Source organism: Rhinopithecus roxellana, chromosome 16, assembly GCF_007565055.1.
Source record: "Rhinopithecus roxellana isolate Shanxi Qingling chromosome 16, ASM756505v1, whole genome shotgun sequence".
NCBI classification, from domain to species: domain Eukaryota; kingdom Metazoa; phylum Chordata; class Mammalia; order Primates; family Cercopithecidae; genus Rhinopithecus; species Rhinopithecus roxellana.
Genome location: NC_044564.1, coordinates 20,954,621 through 20,982,459, shown reverse-complemented (window position 1 = coordinate 20,982,459; position 27,839 = coordinate 20,954,621). Strand labels below are relative to the sequence as shown.

The 27,839-nt window shown below is 37.8% G+C and overlaps 1 protein-coding gene across 2 annotated transcripts in view; it reads left to right on the top strand.

Annotated features, from left to right (window-relative positions):
- DCAF10 (DDB1 and CUL4 associated factor 10) overlaps positions 1–27,254 on the top strand; it is a 66,419-nt gene extending 39,165 nt beyond the window's left edge. The window contains exons 3-7 of one of the 2 annotated variants that reach the window (XM_010369995.2): positions 1,518–1,715; positions 14,349–14,551; positions 16,823–16,933; positions 19,608–19,753; positions 20,695–27,254. In XM_010369995.2, the coding sequence (XP_010368297.1) occupies positions 1,518–1,715; positions 14,349–14,551; positions 16,823–16,933; positions 19,608–19,753; positions 20,695–21,063 (1,027 nt within the window). In that variant the 3' untranslated portion in view covers positions 21,064–27,254. The remainder of the gene's footprint in view (positions 1–1,517; positions 1,716–14,348; positions 14,552–16,822; positions 16,934–19,607; positions 19,754–20,694) is intronic. The other variant, XM_030919930.1, reaches the window with a different exon arrangement.
- The last annotated feature ends 585 nt before the right edge of the window (positions 27,255–27,839 follow it).

Here is a 27,839-nt window from a genome sequence, read left to right as displayed (position 1 = left end):
TTGTGTTTAAGCTGTTATTACAAAAGAGTCAAAAGTTTAAAAAATTAAAAATTCATTAAGTAAAAAAAGTTATAGTAATCTAAGGTTAATTTATTACTGAAGAAAAAGTTTTAAATAAATTTAGTGTAGCCTAAGTGTACAGTGTTTATAATGTCTACAGTAATGGACAGTAATGCCCTAGGCCTTCACACTGACTCACCCCTCACTCACTGACCCACCCAGAGCAACTCCCACTCCTGCAAGCTCCATTCATGGTAAGTGCCCTATACAGGTGTAACATTTTAAATCTTTTATACAGTACTTTCACTGTATTTTTTTCTATCTTTCAATATACAAATACTTACAATTGTCTTACAGTTGCCTACAGTATTTAGTACGGTAACATGCTGTGCACATTTGTAGCCTATGAGTGATAGGCTACATACCATATATACCATATAACCTCAGTGTGTTCCATCTAGGTTTGTGTAAGTTCATTCTATGATGTTCACACAACAACAAAATCACCTAAGGACACATTTCTCAGAATGTATTCCATCATTAAGCGACACATGATGGTATTAAAAAGAAAGCAAGAATTAGCCAGATCCAGGGGCAGGAGGAAGCTTGTTTCAGGTAGCAGAAACAACCTGTGTAAACGCCTGGTATTTGAAAACCATGATCAATTTTAGGAGAGTCGTTATGGTATTTGTGGATATTGAGGTTGATTTCTGACAATTATATGTAAATTTATCTTGGAAGAAGCACCAGAATTCATTTCTTCGGTAAGAGATTAGGATAACAGCATGTATTACAGAAAGCATCCTAATGTTAAACAAAAATTCAAGTGTGAATAGTAGTTTATTTTTTAAGCATTTGTATTAAATATATTCTCACTAAGGATTGAGAAGTTAGTGTAAAATAATAAAAAGTGTGAATTATATAGTATTTTAAGTCTTATTTTGTAATCTTGACTGGTCCTAATAAAATGTTGCTAAAAGATTATTTGGGAAATACCTTTGAGTTAAAAGATTTTTAAAAATGGCAATTTTTACATCAATTTTTGTGTGTAAATGTGTTCTAAATAGAAAAAGATGTTCAAGGCAGAGCAAATATTTCTCATGATTTTGATTACGTGTAATGTGTCCCTCGGCAATCAAATCTTCAAAACTTCCTCTATCTCCTATTAAATTCTCTCTCATCATTTTTGTTTCCTATAGAGATTCTGAAGTTCTTTTTTTCCCTTCTGTCACTGTTTTCCAAACACTTACCCCATTTCCAATTTCAAATAAAAATCAGTAATTTAAAGCAAATGGATCCAATTGCAATGTGACTGTCATTAAATCATAGTATCCTGGCTCTGTAATTATGCAAAGTATACTTTTTATAGTATATCAGAGTCATTGGGTTTATATAGTGAGTATGTAGTCCTTTTTTTCTTTCTTTCTTGACTAGGTAATATAGTGACTGTTTCTCAAATCAATTTTCCTTTAAAAAGAGATTAAATGAACCAGGGTTTTGTTTTTCTGCTTTTATAGATTTCTTGATAACCGGCTGTTTGCTACCTGCTCTGATGACACTACAATAGCACTATGGGATCTGAGAAAATTGAACACCAAAGTATGCACTTTACATGGTCACACTAGCTGGGTGAAGAACATCGAATATGATACTAATACAAGACTCTTAGTAACATCAGGATTTGATGGAAATGTCATTATTTGGGACACTAACAGGTTTGTGAATAGGAGACCATGTTAGGATTATGAACAAAAACATTTTTTTAAAGATGGTGAACAAATTCAGTGTTCTGTCCTAGCCTCAAGAAAGAAACTGGCTTTAGGAAAAACAACCAAAAAGTGATGATATCGTTAATTGTACTTACTCATATACTGCAACTGAAAATTTTAGGAGAAAATGATACAGGAAGGAGACCAAGTAGTATAGTTAATGATGAAAACTGGCTTATAAAAAGAGTTTTCTGAATTTAAGGAAAAATATTTTTGTTATTTCTCCTGCGAAACTAAACTGTTTCTCACTTTTTCTTCCTTCAATTCTACATATATTTATTTTGTAATTTTTGTTCTTTGTTTTCATGCATTAAAAGAGTAGTTCTCATTTGGAGTGGTACTGATCTCAAAGGGAATGTTTAGAAATAAAGCATGGGGCAGTTTTGGTTGTCACTATGGGGGAAAAGAGCTATCTACTAGCATTTAGTCGGCAAGGACCAGAGTTTCTAAACATCCTGCAGTACACAGGTCAGTGTGCAGAGTGGACTAGTTGTCCCACCTAAAATGCCAGTTATGCCTCTGTTGTGAAACATTCCAACAAAATGTCTCCTTTTAAAGAAATTGATACTTAAAGAGTTGAAGTTTGAAAAATAATTGAAACATGCCTGCTTTGCTAGCCATGGTGAAATGATAATACAGTAAACACACCATGATCATTCCTGTGTGTATTTGTTTTTGTTGTTGTTTTGAGACAGGGTCTCGCATTGTCACCCAGGCTGTAGTGCAGTGGTGCGGTCACAGCTCACTGCAGCCTGGATCTCCTAGGCTTAAGTGATCCTCCTGCCTCAGACTCCTGAGTAGCTAGGACTATAGGCATGTGCCACCATGCCCACCGAATTTTTTAATTTTTGTAGAGACGGGGTCTCCCTATGCTGCCCAGGCTGGTCTTGAACTCCTGGGCTCAAGTGATCCTCCTGCCTCAGCTCCCAAAGTACAAGGATTACAGGCATGAGCCACTGTGTGTGGCCATCATTTTTGGAATATTCTTTTTAGAGGTCATATGTAAAAAGAGAGGGGCTATTCTTAGAGATTTGTAGCTACCCATACTCTTTTGAGTGGAAGACAAAACTATTGGTTATCTTTAGACAAAGACAAGCATACCTACTAAATGAATTTGTTTACTAAAATTTAGAAATAAAATTTGAATAGAAACATAAATGATAACTTCCAAATTAGCAGAGGGTAAAAAACTAATAAAACATGATGAATCCCATAGAAGCAGAGAAGGGAAGGAAAAAAGAGAATTATTTAAAAGAAAAGATAAGTTAAGAAGCACAAAACTAGTCATATACTGCAACTAAAAATGTTGGAGAAAATTATACAGGAAGGAGACCAAGTTGTATAGTTCATGATGAAAACTGGCTTATAAAATAAATTTCCTTAATTTCAGGAAAAATATTTTTTGTTATTTCACAAAGCATAAAACTGGTAGGCAGATAACCTAAGCTTCAATCCAAATATTAATAATTGTGATAAACATATATGGACTAAACTGTCCAGTTAAAAATAGACAGTGTTAGATTAGATTAAAAATAAAACAGAGCTGTATTTTCTTTGTAAGGGACACAGTTAAAACATACCCAGAAAAGTTGAAAGGAAAAGGATGAGAAAAAACAAACAGAATTATACATCAAAGACAAAACAATTGTAGCTACATTAATAGCAGACAAAATAAAGTTTAAGGCAAAAAGCATTATTGATAAAAAGGTACTATAACAAAAGATTAATTTCACTAAAATATAAAAGCTTGTATGCACCTAAAAACATACCATAAAAATATAAAAAGCAAAAGTGGAGAGAACAAGAAAAAAGTGAGAAATCTCTATCTCAGTGGAAAATATTAACAGCATTCTCTCATTTACTAATAGATTAGACAAAAATGGGCCGGGCGTGGTGGCTCACGCCTGTAATCCCAGCACTTTGGGAGGCTGAGGTGGGTGGATGACTTGAGGTCAGGAAACCAGCCTGGCCAACATGGTGAAACTCTGTCTCTACTAAGAATACAAAAATTAGGCCAGGTGTGGTGGCTCACACCTGTAATCCCAGCACTTTGGAAGGCCGAGGTGGGTGGATCACCTGAGGTCAGGGGTTCAAGACCAGCCTGGCCAGCATGGCAAAACCCCATCTCTACTAAAAATACAAAAATTAGCCAGGCGTGGTGGCTGGCGCCTGTAATCCCAGCTACTTGGGAGGCTGAGGCAGGAGAATCACTTGAACCCAAGAGGTGGAGGTTGCAGTGAGCCGAGATTGTGCCACTGTACTCCAGCCTGGGCCACAGAGTGAGACTCTGTCTCAAAACAATAACAACAACAACAACAACAACTAAAACACAAAAATTAGCAGGGCCTAGTGGCACACACCTGTAATCCCAGCTACTTGGGAGACTGAGGCAGAATCGCTTGAACCTGGGAGGCGGAGGTTGCAGTAAGCCAGCCTGGGTGACAGAGTGAGATTCTGTCTAAACAACAACAACAAACAAAGAAAAATGGATAAGGCTGTGGAAGATTTAAATATTATTAATAAGCTTGATGTATTACACATATTTAGAATTCCGCTCCCAACAACTAGTAAAAATATCCTCTGAAGCAAACTTAGAACAGGTACAAAAATTGAGCATGTACTGAACTACAAAGTAGGTTTCAGCTGGTACCCAAGAACTATTATCACACAAACCATTTTCCCTGTTCTTAGTATCATTTAGTTATTAATTAAAAATTCTCATGTTTAGAGACTTATAAACTTGCTTTTAAATAATTTATGAATCAAAGAAGAGATCATACTGAAGACAGGTTGAAAACTAATGAACTAAGCATCTTACTCAAAAAACTGGAAAAAAGTAAAAGGATAAATCCAATGAAAGTAGATGTATGGAAATGATAAGTGTAAAAGCACAAAACTGATGATGTTAAAAATGAAAATATAATAGAGGATTTTTAAAAGCCTGCTCTTTTAAAAAAGCTAATTGAATAGGCAATTCTCTGGCAAGATTCATCAAGAGAAAAAAGACAAAAATAACTAATATCAGCAACAAAAAAGGAGACAACAATATAGAATAAGATGATAGATGAGCTTTATTCCCTATATACTTGAAAACTTTGATGAAATAGGCAGTTTACTAAAAAATACACCTTAGCAAAACTGGCAAAGGAAGAAATAGAAAACCTGAAATACAACTATTACTAGGACTAATATTTAGCCAATATGTACTGGTTCAGCTGAAGCATTGTTAAAAGATTGAACTTCTTCCATACTAATTTGTAAATAGGCAGTGCCCTGAGTTACCCTCTGACACCCTCTGACTACCCAGGCCCCTCTTCTAGAGATACCTCCCTCAAAACCTTCCCATGATTCAGTAGCAAAAGCCCCCGTTACACAATATGGCGATTCCAGGACCCTGTTCCAGCACAGCCATCTGCATCTATTCTGACTGGCAAGTGTTCGTGCAGTGCTTGTTATTTAAATATTCTGAATATCACCTCTGCCACAGCCATTAAAGAAAGGGAAAAAATGAATTAAAACCTACCTACAGTACTAATAAAAGAGCAGTTCTGTCCGTTTTACAGGTGACTTCTACCAAATACTGCAAATAAGAGAACATTCTAATTTTATTAAACTGATCAGATTACTGAAAAAGGGAATTCTTACATCATGTATAAAACTAGTATGACCATGATACTTGAACTTAACAAAGATAATATTAAAAAAAAGAAAGGCAAATCTGTAATATGAATATAAATACAAATATTCTAAATGCAAGGAAATTGAACCCTACATTATAGTAAATATTATGACCAAGTTGGGCTTACTCAAGGAATGAAAAGATGGTTTATCAATAGAAATTGTATTAATATAATTATCCCCATTAACAGATAAAATGGGTAAATTTGTATGATTGTTTCAAATGAGGAATAAGATTCAACATTCAGTCATAATTAAAAACAAAAGAGAGGAGACATCATAACCAACCTTACAGAAATTAAAAGGATTAATAAGAAGTACTATGAGCAACTTTATAAAAACAAATTAGGCAACATAGATGAACAGGTAGACACCTAGGGAGTCACAAATTACTGAAACTGACTTAAAATAAATAGAAAATCTATGGACTCATAGACCTACAGCAAGTAAATAAATCCAATTTATAAATTTTTTTTATTTTTTTAAGATGGAGTCATTGCAACCTCTGCTTCCCGGGTTCAAGTGATCCTCCTGCCTCAGCCTCCTAAGTAGCTGGGATTACAGGCGTCCGCCACCACCCCGGCTAACTTTTGTATTTTTAGTAGAGACAGGGTTTCACCATGTTGGTCAGGCTGATCTCAAACTCCTGACCTCAGTGATCTGCCCGCCTTGGCCTCCCAAAGTGCTGAGACTACAGGTGTGAGCCACTGTGACTGGCCTAACCAATTTTAAATTGGTAATTTAAAAATAATCCCACAGTGAAAAACCCAGAATCAAATGGCTTCACTGATTAATTCTACCAAATATTTACATAGTAAATAATAACAATCATTCACAAACTCTTACAGAATATAGAGGAGACAGGATACTTTCCAACTCATTCTTTGAATCTAGTATTATCCTGATACTAAAACCAGACAGACACCATACAAATAGAAACTACAGGGCTGGGTGTGGTGGCTCATGCTTGTAATCCTAGCATTTTGAGAGGCCAAGGCAGGCTGATCACTTGAGGTCAGGAGTTCAAGACCAGCCTGGCCAACATGGTGAAACCCCATCTCTACTAAAAATACAAAAATTAGCTGGGTGTGCTGGTGCATGCCTGTAATCCCAGCTACTCAGGAGGCTGAGGCAGGAGAATCCCATGAACCCAAAAGGTGGAAGTTGCAGTGAGCCAAGATCACACCATTGCACTCCAGCCTGGGGGACAAGAGCAAAACTCCGTCTCAAAAAAAAAAAAAAAAAAAAAAAAAAAGAGAATAGAAGCCACAAATATTCCTTAAAAAAAAAAAACTGATGGAAAAATCCTCAACAAAATATTAGCAAATCTAACAATATATATAAACATTTTTATGTCATCACCAAGTAGAATTTATCCCAGGAATACAGGGTTGGTTTAACTCCCAAAATCAGTTAATGTAATACATCATACTAATAAAGTTCAAAACCCATATGATCATCAAGACAGAAAAGCACTTGACAAAATCTCTTTGTGATAAAACTAGGCATAAAAGGGAATGTATTCAACAGCTAAGAATCTTGCTTAACATTGAAAGACTGAATGCATTCCCCCTAAGACTGGAAGCAAGGCTCTCACCACTTTTATTTGAAATTATACTGGAGGTACAACATTGCACTGGAGGTGCAATCAGGTAAAAAAAGAAAGAAGAAAAGGCATTCAGATTGAAAAGGAAGAAGTGGTTGGGCGCGGTGGCTCACGTCTGTAATCCCAGCTCTCAGGGAGGCAGAGGCGGGAGGATAGCTTGAGCCCAGGAGTTCGAGACCTGCCTGGGTAATACAGCGAGACCCCGTTCTCCACAAAAAGGAAAAAAAAAAAAAAAAAAAAGACGAAAAGGAAGAAGTGCAGGAGGTATGTTTCTGTATATAGAAAATAGTAAGGAATCTACCAAGAAATCCACTAGACCTAATAAACAAGTTTAGTAAATTCACAAGATATACAATCAATTGTATTTCTACTTATAAGCAACGAACAATCCAAAATTGAATGAAGAAAATAATTTCATTCACAATAGCATCAAAAAGGGTAAAATACATAGGAATAAATTCAACAAAGGAGGTATGAGATTTGCACACTGAAAACTATAAAACATTGCTAAAGGGAATATAAGAAGTTGTAAATAAATGGGGAGATAGTCCATGTTCATGGATTGGAAGACTCCATATTATTAATTAATAACAAGTATTGGCAAGAATGTGGGGAAACTGGAACCCTCATTGCTGAAACCCACATTGCTGGTGGGAATGTAAAATGGAATAGCCACTTTAGAAAACAATTCGGCAGTTTCATAAAATGTTAAACATGGAGTTACCATATGATCCACCAATTCCACTCCTAGATATCTACTCAAGAGAAATGAACATATATGGCCACACAAAGACTTATACATGAATGTTTATAGTAGCACTCATAATAAGCAAAAAATGGAACCAATCCAAATATCCAGCAAGTGGTGACTAGATAAACAAAATGTGGTATATGTATGCAACAGAATACTATTTGGCAATGAAAACAAAGAATTGATACATGCTATGACATGGATGAACCTCAAAATAGTATGCTGGGTGAAAAAAGCCAATTTGCAAAAGACTACTTACTGTACGATTCTATTTATATGAAATATCCAGAATAGGTAAATCTATAGAGATAGAAAGTTGATTAGTGGTTGCCTGGAGCTGGAATGGGAACAGAAAATGATTGCTAATGGGCAGGAGGAATCTCTTAAGGTGATGAAAATGTTCTGAAACTGGATTGTGTTGATGATTGCACAACTCTGTAAATTTACTAAAAAATTACTTAATTGCGGCCTGGCGTGGTGGCTCACGCCTGTAATCCCAGCACTTTGGGAGGCCGAGGTGGGTGGATCACCTGAGGTCAAGAGTTTGAGACCACCCTGGCCAACATGGTGAAACCCCGTCTCTACTAAAAATACAAAAATTAGCAGGGCATGGTGGTGGGCGCCTGTAATCCCAGCTACTCGGGAGGCTAAGGCAGGAGAATTGCTTGAATCTGGAAGGCAGAGGTTCCAGTGAGCCAAGATTGTGCCACTATACTCCAGCCTGGACAACAGAGCGAGACTCTGTCTCAAAAATAAATAAATAAATAAATAATAAATACATAATAAAAATAAATAAATAATTACTTAATTTACACCTAAAATGAGTGAGTTTTATGGCATGTAAGTTATACCTCAATGAAACTCCTGAATCATTAATTAACTAGAGATAGAAGGAAATTTACCAAAAGTATATACTAAAAAATTACAGCACATTTTAAAATGGTGAACCTTAAGAAGTTTTCTCCCTAAAATCTGGAAGAAGAACTTGCTCACTGTTACCACTACTATTCATCAGTGTCATGGGGTGGGTGAAGCGGGGGAGCGTACTAGTTGGTGCAATAAAAGAAGGAAGAAAACAATTATATATGGATTGGAAAGAAGAAAACAATATTATTCATAGATGATATATCAGGGGTTGGCAAACTATTTCTATAAAGGACCAGGTAGTACATATTTTAGGCTTTGTATACTACATGGTCTCTGAGCCGTCATAGATGTACGTAAATGAATACATGTGGCTGCGTTCATAAAAACTTTCTTTATAAAACCAGGCAGTGGTCAGGCACAGTGGCTCCTGCCTATAATCCCATCACTTTGGGAGGCCAAGGTGGGAGGATTGCGTAAGCCCAGGAGTTTGAGACCAGCCTGAGCAACATAGTGAGACCTCATCTCCAAAAAAATTTTAAAACATGGCCAGGTGCGGTGGCTCACGCCTGTAATCCCAGCACTTGGGAGGCTGAGGCAGGCGGATCACAAGGTCAGGAGTTCAAGACCAGCCTGATCAACATAGTGAAACCCCGTCTCTACTAAAAATACAAAAAAATTAGCTGGGTGTGGTGGCGGGTGCCTTTAATCCCAGCTACTCGGGAGGCTAAGGCAGAAGAATTGCTTGAACCTGAGAGGCAGAGGTTGCAGTGAGCCGAGATTGCACCACTGCATTCCAGCCTGGGCAACAGTGCAAGACTCCGTCTCAACAACAACAAAAAACTTAAAACATTAGCCAGGTGTGGCCGTGTGCACCTGTAGTCCCAGGTACTCAGGAGGGTGAGACAGGAGGACCCCGAGCCCTGGAGTTCAATGTTGCAGTGAGCCATGATCGCACCACTGCACTCTAGCCTGGGCAACAGATTGACACCCTGTCTTTAAAACATAAAATAAATAAAACCAGTAAGTGGGCCAAATTTGGCCCATAGGCCAAAGTTTTCTAATCCTTGATCTATATAGAAAATCTTAGGAATTTCTCAGATAAATTACCAGAATTAGTAAGAGTTAACAAAGGTCATTAGATATAAATTATGGAAGAGAGTAGGGAGGTTCCTCAAAAACTTAAAAATAGAACTGCCATATAAATCCAACAATCCTTCTACTAGGTATATATCCAAAGGAAATTAAATTACTATGTCGAAAAGATATCTGCATTCCCATGTTCACTGCAGCACTATTCACAGTAGCCAAGATATGGAGTTAACCTAAACGTCCATCAGTGAATGAATGGATTTAAAATGTTGTAATATACACAACAAAATACTATTCAGCCTTTAAAAAGAAGGAAAATTTGTCATTTGCAACAACATGAATGAGCCTGGAGGACATTATATTAAGCAAAATAAGCCAGGCTCAGAAAGACAAATATCACTTACATGTAGAATCTAAAAAAGTCAAAAACTCATAGAAGCAGATAGTAGAATGGTGGTTACCAGGGACTGGGGACAGGTAGGTGGAGTACAGTGGAGGGAAATTTTGAAAATACATTTCAATTAGGAGGAATAAGTTCAAGAGATTTACATTGTACAAAATCACGACCACTGTTAATGACAATTTACTGTTATTATATATAATTGAAATTTATTAAAAGTAGATTTTAAGTGTTATCATACATGCTAAGTATGTGAGGTTCTATATATATATATATATAAATTAGCTTGATTTGGCCATTCCACAATATATACATATTTCAAACATCATGTACACCATTAAAAAAATTTATCTTTTTAGGCCTGGCATGGTGGCTCACACCTGTAATTCCAGCATTTTGGGAGGCCAAGGTGGGTGCATCACTTGAGGTCAGGAGTTCGAGAGCAGCCTGGCCAACATGGTGAAACCCTGTCTGTACTAAAAATACAAAGATTGGCCGGGTGTGGTGCCGCACACCTGTAATCCCAGCTACTCGGGAGGCTAAGGCAGGAGAATTACTTGAACCTGGGAAGAGGAGGCTGCAGTGAACCGAGATTGTGCCACTGCACTCCAGCCTGGGCGACAGCCTTGACCTCCTGGGCTCAAGCCATCCTCCTACCTCAGCCTCTCAAGTACCTGGGACTCCAGGTGTGTGATACTCTGCCTGGCTACTTTTATATTTTTTCATAGAGACAGCGTCTCATTATGTTGCCCATGCTGGTCTCTTAACTCCTGGCTCAAGTGATCCTCCCACCTTGGCCTCCCAAAGTGCTGGGATTACAGGCATGAGCCACTGCACCTAGCCAACAAGCAAATTTTAAAATAAAGGGCATAAACTGCCTGGGCACAGTGGCTCATGCCTGTAATCCCAGCACTTTGGGAAGCCAAGGCAGGTGGATCACTTGAGGTCAGGAGTTTGAGATCAGCCTGGCCAACATGGTAAAACCCCGTCTTTACTAAAAATACAAAAATTAGCTGGGTGTGGTGGCAGGTGCTTGTAATCCCAGTTACTTGGGAGGCTGAGGCAGGAGAATCGCTTGAACCTGGGAGGTGGAGGTTGCAGTGAGCCAAGATCATGCCACTGCATTGGGCGACAGAGTGAGACTCTGTCTCAAAAAAAAAAAAAAAAAAAAAAAAAAAAAAAAAAAATATATATATATATATATATATATATATATATATATGTGAAAATAGATATTGAAAAGTTACCCCGAATATAACATATGGAAATGAAAAGATAGAAAATATAAAGGAGCAAGTTATAAGAAAAGGAGAGTCAAACATGAATGTTTCATACATATATTTGGAGTTCCAAAAGAAGAGAGAAAATCAATGATAGACAATATTGGAATAATGCCTGAGAAACTTTCAGCATATATGAATAATATGAATCTTAAGACTTGGAAAGTCAAACGAATCCCAATAAAGATAAATAAAAAAAATCCAAATTTACATATACCAGTGAAATTGCAGTGTATGTAAATTTCATATGTAATTTAGACATATGCAAATATGTCTAAAGACAGAGAGAAGATTAACCAGAGGGGAGGAAAAAAGATAAATTACTCAAAGTAACAGTCAGACTAATAGCAGACTCACAAATAGTAACAATGAAAGATAGAACTCTGTGGAAAATTATCCTAAATATTCAGAAAGCAACAACGACCTAAAATTATATGCTCAGCTAAACCTTTATTCAATAAGATGAGTTGAGCTGGGCATAGTGGCTCTCAAGTGGGAGGATCACTTGAGACCAGGAGTTCAAGACTAGCCTGGGCAACATAGCAAGACCCCATCTCTTCAGAAAATTTAAAAATGAGCCAGGAATGGTGGTGCACATCTGTAGTTCCAGCTACTTGGAAGGCTGAAGTGGGAAGATCCCTTGAGCCTGGGAATTTGAGGTTACAGTGAGCTACGATTGTGCCATTGCACCCCAGCCTGGGCAACAGAGGAAGACCCAGTCTCTTAAAAAAGAGTGAAATGAAGATTTTCGGAACAGGCCGGGCATGGTGCTCACGCCTGTAATCCTAGCACTTTGGGAGGCCAAGGCGGTGGATCACCAGAGGTCAGTAGTTTGAGACCAGCCTGGCCAACATGGTGAAACCCTGTCTCTACTAAAAATATGAAAAATTATCTGGATGTGGTGGCAGGTGCCTGTAATCCCAGCTACTCGGGAGATTTATATTGTACAACATGATGACCACTGTTAATGACAATTTACTGTTATTATATATAACTGAAATTTGTTAAAAGTAGATTTTAAGTGTTATCATCATAAATGCTAGGTATGTGAGGTTTTATATATATATATATATATATATATATATATATATATATATATATATATAATTAGCTTGATTTAGCCATTCCACAATATGTACATATTTCAAACATCATGTACACCATTAAAAAAATTATCTTTTTTTAAAGGCTGAGGCAGGAGAATTGCTTAAACGCGGGAGGCGGAGGTCGCAGTGAGCCAAGATTGTGCCATTGCACTTCAGCCTGGGCAATAAGAGTGAAACTCTGTCTAAAAAAAAAAAAAAAAATTCAGAACAATAAAAAATGAGAGAATTTACCTCAACAAAGTCTAACTTTAAAAAATTCTGGCCGGGCGCAGTGGTTCATGCCTGTAATCCCAGGCATGGGTGTGGTGGCACGTGCCTGTAATCCCAGCTACTTGGGAGGCTGAGGCAGGAGAACCACTTGAACCCAGGAGGCGGAGGTTGCAGTGAGCTGAGACAGTACCATTGCACTCCAGCCTGGGCAACAAGAGCAAAACTCCATCTCAAAAAAAAAAAAAAAAAAAAAATTCTGAGGAATACACTTCAGAAAGAAAGGATCAAAAAGGAATGTTGGAGATGAAGGAAGGAATGATGAGCAAAAACATTATTAAGCATGTATGTAAATCTAAATATACATTGACTGTAAATTATATTTTTTTTAACAACCGGAAGTTTTACAACTTTTTCTTCTGGTACTCATTTTCACTATATTTTCTCATAGAATTATATCCTGTTATATGCTCAGGCTGGTGTGCAGTGGCGCAGTCATAGCTCACTGCACCCTCCACATTCCAGGCTCAAACCATCTTCCCACCTCAGTCTCCAGCTAATTTTTTATTTTTTGTAGAGACAGGGTCTTGCTATGTTGCCCAGGTTGGTCTTGAACTCCTGGGCTCCATCTGTCCTCCCGCCTCAGCCTCCCAAAGTGTTGGGATTACAGGCGTGAGTCACCACCCCCAGCCTACTGATCATTCTTATCGGTATCAAAAATATGCATGTAAACTGACATTAATTTTTAAAATTGTTTTCTGTAACCACAGGGCTATTAGTGTTACATTTCTTCTGGATTTAATGATCATTACAATATTATTAGTCTACAATTGATTAAAACAACATGTATTACTTTAAATAATAATTATTAACATAAAATAAAATTTATTGGAAAGACATCTCATTTTTGAAGTTTCCATTTTTTTTTTTTTGAATAGAGATAGCATCTATCTGTCACCCAGGCTGCAGTGCAGTGGTGTGATCATAGCTCACTGCAGCCTCAAACTCCTAGGCTCAAGGGATCCTCCCACCTCGGCCTCCTGAGTGGTTGGAACTATGAGTGCACACCACCACACTCAGCTAATTTATTTTAATTTTTTAAATTTTTGTAGAGATGGGGTCACCATCTTGCCCAGGATGGTCTTGAACTCCTAGGCTCAAGCAATCCTCCTGCCTTGGCCTCCCAAAGTGCTGGGGTTATAGGCATGAGCCACCATGCCTGGCCTCAAATAGTTTTTAATTGACACATTGTAACTGTACGCATTTATAGGGTACAATTTGATGTCTTGAAACATATATGCTGTATAATGAGCAAATCAGTATTAGCATGCACTTATCATTCCTTTGCCGTAAGGACATGTAACAGTCACTCTTCTAGCTATTTTATAATATACTGTATCTTACTACTAACCATCATCACCCTATTGTGCAATATAATACCCTAGAACTTATTCCTCCTAATTGTAACTTTGAGCCCACTGACCAAGCTCGCCTCATCCTCCCTAAATTTTATTTTGAAGGGCAAAAATATGATTATTACTGAACCATTATATTTATGATAACTCTAGATTTTGTTGGCTTGGTTTCTCCTGTAGGTATACAGAAGATGGGTGTCCACATAAGAAATTCTTTCACACACGTTTTCTCATGCGAATGAGGTTAACACCAGATTGTTCCAAAATGTTGATTTCAACGTCCTCTGGATATCTCTTAATTTTGCATGATCTTGACTTAACTAAGTCTTTAGAAGTAGGCAGCTATCCCATTTTAAGAGCAAGAAGAACTACTTCAAGTTCAGGTAAGCTTTTCTTTTTTGGTCAAAAAGATTTTTCTCAAGAATCTCAAACATAGAGATAATATATGTTTCCTTTCCGAGAATGATAGCAGGAAAGGGGAAGACAAAAGGCATTCTTTAGAAAGCTCAGTGATGGGTTTTTATCCAAGCAAGTATAATGATTTGTATGTATCCCTGACATAGTCATATATACCTCTGAATCACAAATGGACTAGGAGAAATAACTGCCAACCCTAAAGTATTTTCTTTTAGCTTTATGCTAGCCACAGGATCTTATCATCAGTAATTTTAAATCATCACTATCTCAAAAATTAGTGATGGCACAAGGTCTTAAGTCCTTCTGGAATCAAGCAGAGCTTTTATTAAGTTATGGTCAATACAGAGTTTTAGTTTTAAGTCTATCTGTGTCCTAGACTTATAGATGTCCAGACAGATAGCTGGTGCCATCTTATCTCATTACTCTCTAAACACTCTCTTGCTAAAACTCTGTCTCTTCTCCCATTGCTGATTTTGTTAGACTTAAGTGAATTTAGGGTTCAGAAAAACTTAAGTATTGTATTTTATCAACATTATGTGATTTAAAAAAGACTATATTTCATCTACCTTTGGGAAAGAGGTGAGTGGTTTACATTATAAACAAATTAATATAATTTACATTATAAACAAAATCCAGGGGAAAAAAGACTTAAGCATTTGGAACATAGAATGCTAATAGATTGCTATTAAAAGGCAGCTTCGAATGGTTGGGACCAGGTGCATGGGCTCACACCTGTAATCCCATGACTTTGGGAGGCCAAAGTGGGAGGATCGCTTGAGTCCACGAGTTCAGAGTAGCCTGGGCAACATAGGGAGACCTAATCTCTACAAATAACTTAAAAATTTAGCCAGGCACAGTGGCTCACGCTTGTAATCCTAGCACTTTGGGAGACTGAGGTGGGCGGATCGCTTGAGCCTGGGAGTTTGTGAGCAGCCTGCACAACATGGTGAAACCCTGTCTGTATGAAAAATACAAAAATTAGCCAGATACGCTAGCATGCATCTGTAGTCCCATCTACTGGGGAAGCTGGGGCAGGAGGATCACCTGAGCCTGGCAGGTTGAGGCAGCAGTGAGCCATGATTGCGCCCCACTGCACTCCAGCCTGGGCAACAGAGAGAGACCCTGTGTCCAAAAAAAAAAAAAAAAAGAAAAGAAAAGAAAAAAAAGGTTGGAATCTTTCTCCATGTGCACAGGACCACTTCCGAAGATTCCTCTGGGAAAGTACAGACATCATTGTACTGCAGTGCCTGGTGTAATTGCTAAAACTAGAAATTTAAGTTTTACCAACTTACTTGCAAACAAGGGATTTCATAAATATACGAGTATAATCCTTTTAGATTCAAATTTGCCTTTTAAGTTAAACATGATAAGCAACTCTAGCTTAGTGAGAAATAGTGATTTTGAATGTCTAGTTGGCCTATTTCAACTCAAAAACCAACAAGGTTTTCAGTTTTCTAACGGTAATTCTGATAATAACATCACAGGATATTAGACTAGTAAGAATTCTTAACATAGGTATGGGACCACTAGCAAAATGTGATGATGAAATAGACATTGCTATTTGGAGTAATATATCAGACTCCACTACCTGATACTCATTTTATTTTTTTCAATGTAAACTTTGTGTCACATTTCAGAGTATTCACATAAACTTGGCACAGTAGTGCATGCCTGTAGGCCCAGCTACTCAGGATGCTGAGCCTGAGGTGGGAGGATCACTTGAACCCAGGAATTAGGAGTCCAGCCTGGGCAACATAGCAAGATCCTTGTCTCAAAAAAAAAAAAAAAAGGACTATTCACGTAATTTCAATAATGATAATGGAAGTTTTTGGTATACTTTAAAGAAGAATCTCTTCATGTTTCTGGTAATGGGCCTGATGTTTGGACCCTATTTTAATATAAAAACAATAGGCTTAAGAGCTTAGTTTTCACTTTCATTGAATTTTTTGGTTCCATTTTAGTACAGAAATGATGAGAATCCAAAGATGCTCCTATGATTATTTTGTTTTTCATTTTTATTTCACATAGTCAAGTCTTTGATATAAAAGATTCAGAAAGGGACTAGATCTTAGAACACTTCAAAGAGCTGTCTTGCCTTCCTCAGTCTTATAGGCCAGTTATATATGACCATTTTTTTTAAATGTTAAAACTATGGTTTGAGCAGAATAATTAAAAAGTTAAGAGCCACTACCAGAGTTATGCTAGGTTTATTGTCAGAATTTTTTTATATTTTTAAGATTTGACCACTTCATCAAGTTCATCTGGTCCTAGAGTTTCTGGCTCACCTTGTCATCATAGTGATTCTAATTCTTCTGAGAAACACATGTCACGAGCCTCTCAAAGAGAAGGTAGGTTAAAAGTTGGATTTTATAATCTTGTAACAACAGATTCTGCCAATCTGATTAATTATTGATTAAAATCAATTTTATAGTTTTGATCCATAAAAATAAAAGCAATGGAGATGAGATGATTTATCCCTCAGTCATCATCTTCAAAAAGCTAACTGAGTCTCTGGGGTTGAATATCTTGAGTTAAATCTTAATGGAATATGAGCTTTGGTTTTATTAGCTGGACTTAGTTTGGTCTAGTTTGGAGAGGAAGTAGTCCAGAAATGTAGATTTCAATCAAGATTGTTGTGAAAATTAAATGAGATTATGCATGTGAAAGTTCTGTATAAATATAAGGCATGAATTTTCAGGTAATTGTGGAAGTCACCTGCCTACCCTCAGACTTTTTGCTCTGCCATTTATTTGTCTATGCAATGCCTGACAGCCTCAAAGGGTTTGTAGGATAAAGTGAGCTACCATCTGGCTCCACTCTGTATTTCCCAGTTTTTTCCTAGCCATTCTGGCAGAACTAGGTGCTGTGCCCTGTACCTTCCACCCCCCAATTGAAATGGTTTCTACCTATACAAATTCCACATACTATTCCTCTTCATACTAATCCACATCTAAGCTCTTACATTATTTATTGTTTGTTCTTCTCTTTGTGAACTATTAGGAGCCAGATACGGCTTTTTTTTTTTTTTCATTTTGAGTCACTTTTGGAAATAGAGATTTCTCTACCTTCATATTTTGGGCAGAGACTAAATCTCAGACTTCTAATTTGTGTTTTCACTGGGTGGCTTTGCCTGGAAGATGCTGGTTATCTTGCATGGCTACTTATGTCAGTAGAATGGTTTAAGAGCTCTTTCTACCCTAACCTATGGCCTATCCACTTGCCTCTGGATACTGAAGTCTGTGATATTTCACTTTAAGGTTAAAGGCTCCTCATCTTAAATGTAAAGATTTATGCCCAGAAGTATAACATTTTTCCTTTGATTTGTAACACAAACATCTTTTGCAGATTCTTCCTGTTCTCCTTCTACTTGTGCTATGGGAAACAAGTCAAGGCTTCTAATAATCATTGAGAAAAATCTTTATTGATTGACTACACCATCCACAAGAAAAAGAAACTTAATTTAAGAAGAAAAGAATAGTTAACATGCTTGCTTGTTATTGACCAGTGGTAAACACACAAACACAAATATACAGCAGTTCTATGCCACAGAGAGTTGAGAATGAGGGAAGAGATGATATATGAGAAGGCTGGAAAGAAGAGGAAAATGAGAGGGTGGAAAGAGAGGGAAAACATGGGAGAAGGTGGGGCTTATAGGTGAAGTTGCTCTAAATGTTGGAAATCCTGCATCTTCAGTTGTCAGAGTATGTTAACACCATCCTTTGGCAGATATAATAGCTGTATAGAGCAGAGGCTTTCAAATGCATTTCAGCATTAGAACTCTATTTTTGACATGAAATCTGCTGTGGATTCTTAAGAGATGTAGCACAAATAAAATCAAAGTAGCTCTGGTTCAAAAAAAATTAGGGAGGCTCTTGACCCTCCAGTCTTCCTCACCCCATCTCCACCTCAGCTCACACGTGGTTCCCCACTTTTGCCAGCTCCTGAGGAACCCCAAGGGGCACAGTTAGCAAACCACCTACTTAGAATGCATTTTTTGTCTGGTTTTGTTATAGGTTTTCCAAATTAATTCTTAAGCGTTTTTCTCTAAAATTGTTAAAGTTCAATCACATGTGAAATAGTTATTTCAGTAGAGTTTTGTTATAGCAGTGTAATTTAGAGCTTCACAGGTTTCTGTTAATGATGTAGTAATCTAAAGGGAATCTTTAAAAAGAAGTTAACACATCTGCTTGACAAGCAATTCACAAAGGATCTGACAGAGGGAGCTCATTACCTTCAAAGTATCTCCTTCTGCAGTCAGAGAAGTGTTGAAATATTTCCCTTCCTATTAAATTTCTAAGTTGCTTCCTTACAGTGTCTATGAAAGTGGTTTTTCATGCACCTGAAGGATATAACATACTCCCATTAGTAACAGTGCCTTACTCCAGCAGTCATTTTCATTGGGTGTTAGGCAGAAGGAAATGAGGAGGCATAGTAGAATCACCAGGAAGATGTATGATTGGCAATGTCTCCCATCCCTTGTTTTGACATGCCTTTATGTGAGGTGTCCTTCCTCATTTCCAAAATTTTATTTTTTGTTTATAGTGTTGTTGTTGCGGGGGCATAAGTCCTGATCTTTTTATTTGCTTAAAGGCAATCCTCGTGGCTTCCAGGTATCTCCTTCTCTGGACCAGAAAGCACCAGGTCCAATAACATGAGAATTGTTACCTTTTACCTTTCTAGAGTCCTTTCATGTCACACAACTTTGGTTCTTACTTAAATAAAGAGCTTTCTGAGATTAAGAACCCGTAGTCAGCTTCTATGCCTTAGCCTTAGGTCGGCGATGATTACTGCTGTGGGAACTTGGATTCTTTCGTTCTATTTATACCATTTCCCCACACTTTCACCCTGCCAAAACTCACACACCATATACTGGGGAGTACCATGCTCTTTCACATATGGTAGCATGAGGGGCAGACTAAGGAATGATGGCATGGGAGGTGGCTGCCAGAAATAAAAGCTTTGATGAACTGCCTTAGTTTTCTGATAATACAAATTCCACATCCTCCTTTTCTTGTATCTCAGGAGTTTCACCACGAAATAGTCTTGAAGTCGTAACCCCTGAAGTTCTTGGTGAGAGTGACCATGGAAACTGCATCACATCCTTACAGCTGCACCCAAAAGGCTGGGCCACTCTTCTTCGGTGCTCAAGCAACAGTGATGATGAGGAGGTACAGGCAGCAGCACTCCACCTTCAACAGGGCTCATTGGACAAATTGCCATTGCCGTGTGTGCAGACCTTAGGCCGATCACTAACTGCAGTCTCTGCCTTCAAGGGCATACTGCTAGAGATGCTGCTTCTCGACTCTCCTGTTTCTGTCCTCTCTTGCTTCATATGGTATAATTATCCCTTCCAAACTCTTCTTATTCCTCTCCTGCTGGGGTTGAACAAGGTGGGACATACTTTAAAGGCCAGCATCAGCTCAGATTTTGCCCACCTTCTTAAATCTTGCCTCCTTCATCTCACCTCCCCCCACAAAGAAAAAAAAAAGAAACCCTTGTATAATAAACATAGGTCTGAAATGTTTCAGCTAAGCTGGCTAAATGTGAGATTTTACTAAGCCAATTGAGTATCATAATTTTCTTTTTTTAAAAACCAGGGGAAACTCTGGGAAAGGAAGGGACTATACTGATGACTAGGGGGAAAGGTGTTAAATGACTTTATGATTCTCATCACTCTGGAAAGCAAGAGTCTTCCAAGGATCTCACTGGTCCTAGAGGCCACAACTGAAAGGAGAGAAGAGAAGAGCCTTTGAATTGTATAGGGGAAGAGGTAAGATACTCTAGGGCTTGGATGTACTCCAGGAATTTTTAAAATATCAACATTGTTGTTGCCCTTAGAAAAGAGAATGTATTACTACAGAAGTCACAGGCAGCCTCAGGGAACAAAAGGCTTTAAAGCATCATAACACAGAATAACCTTAGCTTATGAAGATAAGAAAGTACGGGGCCTACAAGTTTTGTTAGTTGGGAGGGGGATAGGATTATTCTGAGTGATTTCTTGTAACAATTCTGTGGCTTTGGCAATCTGTTGAGCTTTTTAAAAACAAGGAATATCTGTAGCACTATTTGGGCTCTGTAACCTTGGTTTGTCTCCCTTCTCTCCCCCTAGTGTACTTGTGTCTATGAATTCCAAGAAGGAGCTCCAGTGCGACCTGTCTCACCTCGCTGTTCTCTACGACTGACTCATTACATTGAAGAAGCCAATGTAGGCAGGGGTTACATCAAAGAACTTTGCTTCAGCCCCGATGGGCGAATGATTTCCTCCCCACATGGCTATGGGATTCGCTTGTTGGGATTTGACAAACAGTGCAGTGAACTTGTTGACTGCTTGCCCAAAGAAGCCAGTCCCTTGCGGGTGATCCGTTCTCTGTACTCTCATAATGATGTGGTACTGACAACAAAGTTCTCTCCAACACATTGTCAGATTGCCTCAGGGTGCCTTAGTGGACGGGTTTCTTTGTATCAGCCAAAGTTTTAGGCACAACTTACATCAAATAAGGAACTCTTCTGGTGTTTGACTTAGGAATTACTTCAATTTAGATGAAGTATTTTCTTTTTAGAAGATCTTACAAGTTTGGGTCAAGATCCTGGTTCTTATGGGTCCATGAACACACTTGTGACCTTAGTACTTGGTCATCCAGCATCATACAGGCATCTCCAAGTTAGACTCTATGCAGCATCATCTTTTTCAGCATTCCTCTGCTCCTGCTGATCTGTGCCACTGAACTCCAGTTCTTCTGGTCATTTTGCATGGTAGCTCTTGTCAAGTTCCTTTCTTCCTCACTATTTCTCTCTTTTCCCTCTCCCTGTCCCTCTCTTTCTTTGTGTTTGTTGATTTTGGTGTCAATTTTGTGGACATTTGGCAGGAGTTTTGATTGGAGTAGGAGAAACCCATGACATTAGAATTGAATAAAACCTAGAAGCTGGATATTGGCATATTGGTTGTTGAAAAAGAAATTTCATCTTCACTTATGAGTATACTTGGTCTTTTAAAGTTGCTGTTATGTTTATCCATATTGAGCACAGATAATGGCATTATTCTTATAATTATTGATAATCTTGCAACAAAATGTCTTTTAAGTTTCCTGTTAAAATTATAAAAAGATTTTCATGGTGAGAGGGATTTTATTGTGAAATTCTAGAAGCAAATATTACCACCTCTCTTTGTAATTTACTTTACTTGTATGAATTTAACATCTCTAGCATGTATCCTTACTTGATATTTTGTTCCTATCAACAGCATTAGAAAGGAACGGAGACGGAATAGGCTTTAGTTTTATTTCTATTGCACAGAAAAGGATTTTTAAAATTAGATCAGTACAATATCTGGTCATAGAGTGATAAGAACAATATGACTTAGATTTTTCTGTATTTCATTTGCCAGATTATTTGAATCACACAGGATGATGTGTTAACAGTATTGGGGTGGAAGAGGAATCAAGAGTAGAGGTAGGGGTTTACTCATTTTTCTTCCCTGAGCCAGGTGTCACAAGCCAACTCTGTCACCATTAGTGAGGGGAGAGTTGCAGTCCTCTTCAAGCTGTTATCATAAGTACAGTAGTCAGTGACTTGGATATCAAGACTAAGTGCTGATATGAAGACTTGCCTTGTGTTTTCTTATGAAACACATAAGTATAAAGCAGGACTCAAGCACAAGGCTGACTGTTCTTCTTTGAATAACAGCTTTCTTGCAGTCTCCTCCACATGGGTGGCACTGTGTTTAGAAGGGATTACCAAAGGCTGGAGCAATTTAAGCTATGCACTAGCCTTGCCCTCTTAGGTTGCATTCTTTCTAGGCCACTGGTTCTCAAACATTAGGGTGTATTGTAACCATTACAGAGCTTGTGAAAAATGCAGAAACCTGAGCCTCACCTTATGAGATTCTGATTCAGCCAGGGGAAAGACAGGAATTTGCATTTTTCATAGGAACCTCAAGTAATCTTTATTCTGAGGGTCTCTGGATTGCAGGTTGAAAAACATAACCTTAATCAGCAGTAAATTCTTCTCTACCCGGCCAGGCATGGTGGCTCATGCCTGTAATCCCAGCACTTTGGGAGGCCGAGGTGGGTAGATCACGAGGTCAGGAGTTCGAGACCAGCCTGACCAACATGGTGAAACCCCATCTCTACTGAAAATACAAAAATTAGCCGGGCGTGGCGGTGTACACCTATAATCCCAGCTACCCAGGAGGCTGAGGCAAGAGAATCGCTTGAACCTGGGAGGTGGAGGTTGCAGTGAGCCAAGATTGCGCCACCGCACTCCAGCCTGGGCGACAGAGCGAGACTCCATCTCAAAAAAAAAAAAAAAAAAAAATTCTTCTCTACCCATTTGGTGCTTAAGACAATTCCCAGAAAGTGTTTTCATTATTTAAAAAATAATAATAGTAAATGAAAGTAATTTTAGAGGTGGAAAATAACTTAGAATGGAATCATTTGCATTAACTGACAAATGAGAGAAGTGACGTGACTTGCCTAAGGTCATCCTGCAAAGTTAGTGGCAGAGTTGGGACTTGAATTCCAGTCTTCTAATTCCTTGCTCAGGGCAATTTCTACCGTGTTATGCTGTCTGTTAGAAACAATGACTTATGGACACTTTGTCTATAAGTTGTATTATTGTGAATACCTTTAAACTGGCCAATAGATTTTAAAAAGGCAGGCATGGGAGTAGAAGCTGAGACTTCTAGCCATAAGAAGAAAAGTATTTTAAATCTTACATAAATGTTTAAACAACCCAAAATACATGAATAAAAATGACATTTCTTTGTAGGACCTGCCAACTAACTATTCACACACATTTATAGAGGTTACAAGGATCTTGGCTCTAAAACAAATTTTTGAAATTATATCATTTTACCATGGATGTTAACAAAACTGGAAATTTTTTGTCATTGAGAAAATTACCACAAAGCACAGTAAATACATAGACTTGCCATACGTTTTGTAAAAAACATATTTTTTAAAGAAAATAGGGATGGGCACAGTGGCTCACGTCTGTAATCCCAGGACTTTGGGAGGCCAAGGTGGGAGGATTGCTTGAGCCCAGGAGTTCCAGACCAGTCTGGGCAACACGGCAAAACCCCGTCTCTACCAAAAATACAAAAATTAGATGGGCATGTTGGTACATGCCTATAGTCCCAGCTACTCAGGAGGCTGAGGTGGGAGGATGGTTTGAGCCTGGAAGGTGGAGGCTGCAGTGAGCCCAGATCGCACTATTGCACTCCACCCTGGGCAATAGAGCCAGACCTTATCTCAAAAAATAAAAATAGGCTGGGCATGGTGGCTCATGCCTGTAATCCCAGCACTTTGGGAGGCTGGGGTGGGTGGATCACTTGAGGTCAGGAGTTTGAGAACAGCCTGGCCAACATGGTGAAACCCCGTGTCTACCAAAAATACAAAAATCATCGCCAAGCATGGTGGCAGGCGCCTGTAATCTCAGCTACTCAGGAGGCTGAGGCAGGAGAATCTCATGAACCTGGGAGGCAGAGGTTGCAGTGAGCCGAGATTGCACTACTGCACTCTAGCCTGGTCAACAGAGCAAGACTCTGCCTCAAAAAAAAAAGAAATAGATAAAAATAAAATAAAATTAGTTTTGGAGGTGAAAACACCCAAACTATGTTATTATTTAAAAATAACCTACCAAGTACAGTGGTCATATTGATATTCAAAAGAAACTTCATAAATCGTATCAACTCTGGAAAGAGTTCCATGTCACATGCTAGACCAGCAAAGTTGCCCAACTCAAAATTCAGCCAATGATTCTTTAACTACTACAGAGTACCTGTCATGTGTCAAATAATGTACAGACTTCACTACTAACCCTCACAAAAACTTGCAGGGTAGGTGGAATGAGCCCCAGTTTACTTTGGAGGGAATAGTGGGTCAGAAAGATTAAATGACTTGCCTTAAGTCATGGAGTAGGCAGTGAGAGGCAGCACTGGGATTCAAACCCAGGTTTGTTTCTTTTTCCAAAGCCTGTGCTTACTGCTTTACCATTGTGCTCTTTAGTTTGTAAAGTATGGTAAGCTGGCCTGTTATTTGTTTAGTACCTTCTGGAAGTTTTTTTTTTTTTTTTTTTTTTTTTTTTTTTTTTAATTATAGAGCTAGCTTACCATTTGTATCATGTAAAAAAAATTTATAAGATTAACAATTTTCATGAGACTATCATAAACTCAGGGCACACATTCTGGCCTTTCCTAACTAAAAAACTTCAAGCAGAATAAGCAGCTGTAAAATAGAAAAGAAAAATGAAGGATAAATGGCCTTGTGAAAAAAACAGAGCCACACAGATGAGAATTAAAAATTAACAGCCAGCAAACTCAAAAGAACCTTTGTCCTCCCTGAGGTATGGGGATGATCAAAAAGTTATCAAGGAATATTAATCAAGGAATTAAAGGGCATCAGGAATGCTATAGTATTGGAGGAAATTACTTCTTAACATTTCAAAGCCCCATCTCACTTGAGTGTAAATTTAGATTAGTAAAATCTAATCTGATGTTTTTTACTCTGAATTTTATTCAGTTTTATTCATAATTCATAATTGGTAATGTAGTATAATTGTTAGTAAATGTAGTACAAATTGTGCTCCTGTTTTAAAAAGTTTTCTGCAGAACAGTGCATTTATGGCAATGCTATGTTTAATGAGTTAGGGACATCAAATATATAGTAGTTCCTTATTTTCAGTTGTGAAAATGAAATGGCTAAAGCAGAAGAGACATCTATTTTAGTCTTTTAAAAATGTGTGTGGGTGGTCTTTTTTCCTCAGAAGCCCAAAGCACATGTATATTTTGTTATTTCTCCTTGCTATATTTCTGAGACTATACTAAAAATTTTAAGAAGAGGAACAAGAAAAAGGTAATTCATGTGTTCCCCAATCCTGTGTCTAGAACCAAGATCACATTATATCATTGTTAAAATTGTGTTATCTAGAAAGTGCAATATAGGGAAAACACTCCGAGAATCTTTTAAAAGCCTAGTGTTTCCCTTATTTGTCAGAATATGTGGTACTGGCATCCACAAGTATCTTGTTAAACTTGCATTTAGCAGGACAAACAGTGTGATACTTATACTGATGACAATCATCCCCATTTAATGACCAGCAGTCACTGAGTGCTGTGAAAATTCACTCAGTGATACCCCGTGTTGGTCTTGAAGGAACCGTACATATTAATTTTTGGATAGCTAATGTATATCTCTTAAGTGCCAAAATTTAAAACTTGTAATTATTTTTGATGTGAGTATTTCAGGTATGTTAGTATACCTTCCTGCCTTCTTCTTAAACATCATGCTCAGTATAATTCACATTTTCATAATGAAAAGTTAAAGTTATATTCATAGTGTATTATTATAAGTATCCAGCTCTGATGTATGTAAAACACTTCGTAAAATGTAAAGGGCTATAACAAATATGTTATAAAGTGATTCTCTCAGCCCTGAGGTATACAGAATCATTTGCCTCAGACTGCTGTTGGATTTAAAAAATTTTTAAATATCTGCTAAGTAATTTGCTATGTCTCCTCCCACACTATCAATATGCCTGCCTCTCACAGGCTCCCCACTTTCTTCTAATATGCTGTTATGAGCTTGGACTTGAGATAACTGTGCCTGTTCAGAGTGTCTACAGTAAGAGCTGGAAAAACTCTGGGGGGCACAGTCTTTGAGACAGCTCTTTTGGTTGCTTTCCACTTTTCTGAAAGGTTCCTAGTAACCTTCTAGATAATAGAAACTCCCAGTTAAAGCCTAGGCTACCAATTTTTTTTAGTTGCAACTAAGTAAGATATACTACAAACTAAGGATGCTGCTAGATTAAGGAATAAACAGCAATGTACCAAAGTACAGCAAAGCAACAACAAAGGCTCTGTATTTGCAGAGGGGTCTATCATGCTTTTAAGAAAAAAGAAGAAGAGTACAGGAAAAAAATTCAGATAGACAAAAGAGTATTTTGGATGCCATTAAACTTTTTCAATAACCATAAAAACATAGGCTTAAATTATCACATATTGTTACAAAGACACAGTTTTGTCTCATTATAGAATAAGATTGTACTGAAATTTATATTCTAGAAATGATTCTAAATCATGTCCTAAAAATTTCTCCCAAATGTTAATGGAAATTACTATCAAAAGGAAAATCTCAAAGTTACCATTATGCTGCTCTCTTTAGTTGTAAATGAACTAGGGATAAAGATACGGGTTTTATCAAAAGCCCCAAGGAATATATCTCACATACACCTCCTATATGTATGTGTATATAAATGCCATTATAAATGAAAATGTCACCCAGAGATAATAAAATAATTTTTGAAGTTTAAATTTGGTCCAAAGTCTTTAAAATAGGTAGAATTTTCAGCTTTCTTAAGTTTCTCCCTCATTTAGATTTCATGGTTTTTACATTAAAGGGTGAATATTTGAATTTTCTTTTAAATTTCACTGCATCTTCAATTGCCCAACTGTTTTCTGATAAATTTTAGATTCACATTTTTAGGAAATTTGGAGTATTCTAGATAATATACTAGATAACCAGAGAGTCTTCTCAGTAGGTTCTGAGGTGTTTTAAGTTCCTATGCTAGACTGTAAGCTCCTTGAGGGCAGAGACTGTTTTATTTATTCTTGTATCCTCAGTGCCTGGTACAGGACTTGACACAGAGTAGTTATTCAATAAATATTTGTTGAATTAATCAAATGAACCTTCACCATATGTGGCTTCAAGCTCTCATGAAGCCAGCAGAATGCAGTGTGCAGATTATTCCGTAATAGAGGAATCCATCATTTATTATTATTATTAACAGACTATATTCATCAGGGTAAGATTTGTTCTAACCATAAGCAACCAAACATTTCTCACTGACCTGGAAAACTGCAAGTTAAGACTCAGTTTTTCATTCCACAAACATTTGAATCGCTATTATATGCCTAGTTTAGTACTGGGAACTCAAGGGACAAAGATAACTATCATCTTGGTATTCCATAGCTGTAGCTGCAAGAGACTTCTATTCAGGGCTGGCTTTAAAGGGGTTGCACATGTGCAGTTACATAGTGCCCCATATTTAGAAAGATTCCATGTAGGCCGGGTGCAGTGGCTCACGCCTGTAATCCCAGCACTTTGGGAAGCCGAGGCAGGAAGATTGCTTGAGCCCAGGAGTTTGAGACCAGCCTGGGGAATATAATGAGACCCCATTTCTACAAAAAATGAAAACACAATTAGCCAGGCATGGTGGCATGCACCTATAGTCCCAGCTACCTGGGAAACTGAGGTGGGA